The 4,590-nt window shown below is 40.7% G+C and overlaps 1 protein-coding gene across 1 annotated transcript; it reads left to right on the forward strand.

The window, feature by feature from the left end:
• Positions 1–3,441: 3,441 nt before the first annotated feature.
• LOC308246511 (U1 small nuclear ribonucleoprotein A-like) lies at positions 3,442–4,333 on the forward strand (the record flags this gene model as incomplete). The annotated part of the gene is given in 2 exon segments (XM_080664834.1): positions 3,442–4,200; positions 4,203–4,333. Coding segments are annotated over 2 exon segments (837 nt in total). The 5' UTR covers positions 3,442–3,494.
• Between the last annotated feature and the right edge of the window lie 257 nt (positions 4,334–4,590).

Here is a 4,590-nt window from a genome sequence, read left to right on the forward strand (position 1 = left end):
GTACCTCTATTAGGATTTAGTTTCATTACTCATCATAGTTCATTAATGTCCAGTTTTCCATAGATTATGCTACCCTTGGAACTGTGCATTAAACCTCCATCTGCTTTTCTGATCTTTGTAGAGGACATAGCACATCCACATAGTTTTGCACTCTCCACCAGGCCCAGGGCTGGATCTACTTTTCAGTAACTGTCTTTGGAAATGTGAATTTTATTTAACAAACTATTTGTATTAGTTTTCTATCACTGCATAACAACTTACCACAAGCTTAGCAGCCAAAACAAGTCTCAGTTTTTGTGTGTCAGGGTCAGGAGCTTGGGCACAACTCAATGAGTTTTCTGTTCCCGGTCTGTCCAGACTGCAGTCAAGGTGTCAGCTGGGCTGTGTTCTCATCTGGAGGCTTGACTGGGGCAGAGTCTGCCTCTAAACTCATCCAGCTGTTGGTAGGATCCATTTCCTAGGGTGGTATGGCTGAGGGCCCCAGCTCTTCAGTGGCTGCTGGGCTCCTTCAGTGTGGCTGCTCCCTTCCTTAAGCCAGGAAGGAGAGTCTCGTGCTCTAGTCTGCTAAGCAGAGTCTTACATAATGTGACAATCACAGAGTGACATCCCATCCACTCTGCCATATTCTGTTGGCTGAAGTCAAGTCACAGGTGCCTTTTGCACTCAAGAGTAAGGGACTACACAAAGGCAGGGACATCAGGAGGGGAAATCACTGTGTGTCACCTTAGAGTCTGTCCTCGCACTATCTTAAATGTTTATGTTTAAAGTATCTTCTCTTGGCTCCATAAGTGGGTTTTATGTCTCTCAACCTAGCTCCCAGGGGATTCAATTCAATACTTAAAATTAGAGCTGTATTTATTTTCCTACTCTGGAGAGACATTGAGTTTACTTGAAATTTCTTTTTCTGAATACCAGTATTTTCATTAGGTTGAATCATTTTATAAATATTCATAGAATGATCCTTGAGAACATGTTTAAATTTTCCAAATATGTTTATGTTCTTTTGACGACTTTACAAAAGCAGCACCTCCTAGAGTTGTTTGCTTTGGAAGTATCATGTAAATATTTCCCAAACAAACCAGCACCTACTCAATAGCAATATTGACAAAAGCCACAAAAGATGATGCACTGTCTCCTACAGATATTTCAGTCCTAAATTCAACAGCTGGCCTTCTGCCATTTGTTTTTTCTCTAATAGAATGATGTTAAAAAAAAACTCACAAAACTCCCTTCCCAAATGTAAAAATTAACACTTTTAATAGGGCCCTGTGAGATTTGGCCAGATTTTTCTTTATCTATGCAGAATAGCTAGATGTGACTGTCTGATTAGATTTCTCAGTATTTACTTGGCTGGTTAGTTATAACAAAATGTCTATTTGGAATATAATGAAGAGCTATAATTAAGCAGATAAACAAATAGTCATCAGTAACTCCGAAAACATTTCCAATCAATAAATTAAAATATGTTTGCATATATTTTCCTATTTCTATGTTTGATTTTATATCTGCTCATTATTTCCCCCTATTTTGGTTGTATAGTCCACGAATGTCCTAATTCCTAGCCACAGTTTATGATTTAATGATACACCTTCACTTTATTTTTTATAAAAAGTCTTCCAAAAGTAAATTGGTTAACTTATTACTAGCTTTACATGTTTTTTTTTAATGTATATAGCTTGTATGACATTTTATAGGCATCAGGTATTAATTTGTTAATGCCCTGGGAAATATTATAGTGATTAATAGTTTATCTATAAACAATCTTGGCAATAAACTGCTTTTATTTATTTTATTTTTTTAATTTATTTTTTTAATAAAACACCAGTTTACAAAATGGCTTTCAGAAAGATGGGCCTGGAGAAAAATCTCTCCCTAGCTGCTGTTTGCAGTTTGGACACCAGGTGGAGCAGTAGTTATACTGATCAGCAAGTGTCCTGCCTGTTGGGCACAGGAGACTTACTGTTTGCACTTAATGGCTTCTATTCAAAAGACAGATGTACCTATAAATTTGTGACTTGAATTCTTTCATCTTGTAAAGTAGGACAGTCATTGCGAAGCAATCGTAGATGAATTACTTTTTGTTTTTAACTACTTAGTGTTTATTTATCTTCCAATCTATTAAAACCATTATTGGGCTGTTTTGTTAAATAAAAATCCAGTCCCTCTTGGGGTCAGTTGTTTTCAGAGTACAATTGATTCTTAAGTACATTAAGTCTTTCTAAGTGGGCATTTGTTTTCAATTTAGAAAAACACAGTCTGTGAACAAATGTTCAAAAAGACTTTAGAAACTTTTGAAGAGTCGCTGTTTTCAGCTAATAGGACATAACTGCATTTCTGGAATGAGATGTCAAAGAAGCCAACACTCTTGGCTGAATTGAATGGCTTTTATGTTGATGGCCAACAGGGCTAAGTAGATGTTATAACGTATATGTCCACAGGGTTTTTCTTTATCTTTTCTGGAAATTTGGAGCATCTTCAAACTTGATGCCTTTCACGTTAAATTGCTCTTTGTGGTAGGGTCTGCAATCCAAGCCTGAATCTCTCTGTTTCCTTTGAATCAGGCAACAGCCAGGGGGCACTAGTGAGCTGCTGTTGGGTGACTTTAGGCTCCTGTGACCCAGCGTGGGAGGCTCTCCTGTATGCATTCTTTTGGATTACATGTTTCAAAGCCAGAAGGTAATTTCCTATTCCTGAAAGGGAACTTTGCTGAATGGCATTCATTCAAAAAGGACCTGTGCTTAAAAATGCAAGAAAACAGAATGTTTACCAGATTTTAAATTTATTAACTTTTGGACTAATGTTCATTACTACCCAAAAATGCTTCAAGTGAAAGGTTTACTTCTAGTATTTAGTTTTTCAGTTTTAAAACATAGGTCGCAAGAGGTAATATTATTCTTTTTAAAATTAATAACCTAAAACTCTTTGAGGACCAAATTTTCTATGACAGAGCTTATATTGTTGGAATATTCAACTCAAAACGTTATACCACATATCACATATACACAAAACACACAAAAAAAACTTCTTTGTCAGTTATATATTTATGTCCTTTAAGTTCTATAAGATGCACATTTCAGAGTTTGTGATTAAACTTTATAGTGTGACCTCCTTTTGAGAAGTTGAATGGAATATAAAAATAATATTTTATTTAAAAGTCATATTTTAAGTCCACCAAGAATTTTGTTATGTTGGATCTTCTGGTAAAAGAAAAAATCAATCAAATTTTATGATGATGATGATGATGATGATGATGATGATGATTTTGGTCCAAAGCCCTGTGCTAAGCAATGAAAAGGTAGACAACTCAGTCTGATTCCTGCCCCTAGGAATGCACGGTCAAGGGCATCAGCATTTTGAAATAAAATATTACATAGTGTGGGGAAATTAAAGGATGATTACAAACAATAAAAAATTATAAGAAAAGGATTCAGAAACGCAGAAGCAGCCACTAGCCGGACCTGTAGCTCCATTGCCCTACCGCGGCACCTCCCTCCATGGCAGTTCCCGAGACCCGACCGAACCATACTATTTATATCAACAACCTCAAGGAGAAGATCAAGAAGGATGAACTGAAGAAGTCCCTGTATGCTATCTTCTCCCAGTTTGGCCAGATCCTGGATATCCTGGTGTCACGGAGCCTGAAGATGAGGGGCCAAGCCTTTGTCATCTTTAAGGAGGTCAGCAGTGCCACCAACGCCCTGCGTTCCATGCAGGGTTTCCCCTTCTACGACAAGCCTATGCGTATCCAGTATGCCAAGACCGACTCGGATATCATTGCCAAGATGAAGGGCACTTTTGTGGAGCATGATCGTAAGCGGGAGAAGAGGAAGCCCAAGAGCCAGGAGACCCCAGCTGCAAAGAAGGCCGTGCAGGGCGGTGCAGCCACTCCTGTAGTGGGGGCCGTCCCGGGGCCTGTCCCGGGCATGCCGCCAATGACTCAGGCGCCCCGCATCATGCACCACATGCCAGGCCAGCCTCCCTACATGCCGCCCCCTGGCATGATCCCACCTCCAGGCCTCGCACCTGGCCAGATACCACCGGGGGCCATGCCCCCACAGCAGCTTATGCCAGGGCAGATGCCACCTGCTCAGCCTCTTTCAGAAAACCCACCAAATCACATCTTGTTCCTCACCAACCTGCCAGAGGAGACCAATGAGCTCGTGCTTTCCATGCTTTTCAATCAGTTCCCTGGCTTCGAGGAGGTCCAGGGCGGCACGACATCGCCTTTGTGGAGTTTGACAATGAGGTTCAGGCAGGGGCTGCTCGCGATGCCCTACAGGGCTTTAAGATCACCCAGAACAACGCCATGAAGATCTCCTTTGCCAAGAAGTAGCACTTTTTCCCCATGCTTGCCCCTACCTCCTGTTTGGGGGCCTTCCCTCTTCCCCTTGGCTCGGCCCCCTGAAGGTAAGTCCCCCTAGGGGGCCTTCTTGGAGCCACGTGTGTGAGTGAGTGGTCACACAGCATTGTACCCAGAGTCTGTCCCCAGACATTGCACCTGGCGCTGTTAGGCTGGAATTAAACTGTTTTTTATGTTTGATTTTCTACAAAAAAAAATTATAAGAAAAGGACTCTAAGGGTTAAAGGAGT

This window comes from Plecotus auritus (assembly GCF_963455305.1).
Source record: "Plecotus auritus genome assembly, chromosome: 4".
Lineage (NCBI taxonomy): Eukaryota > Metazoa > Chordata > Mammalia > Chiroptera > Vespertilionidae > Plecotus > Plecotus auritus.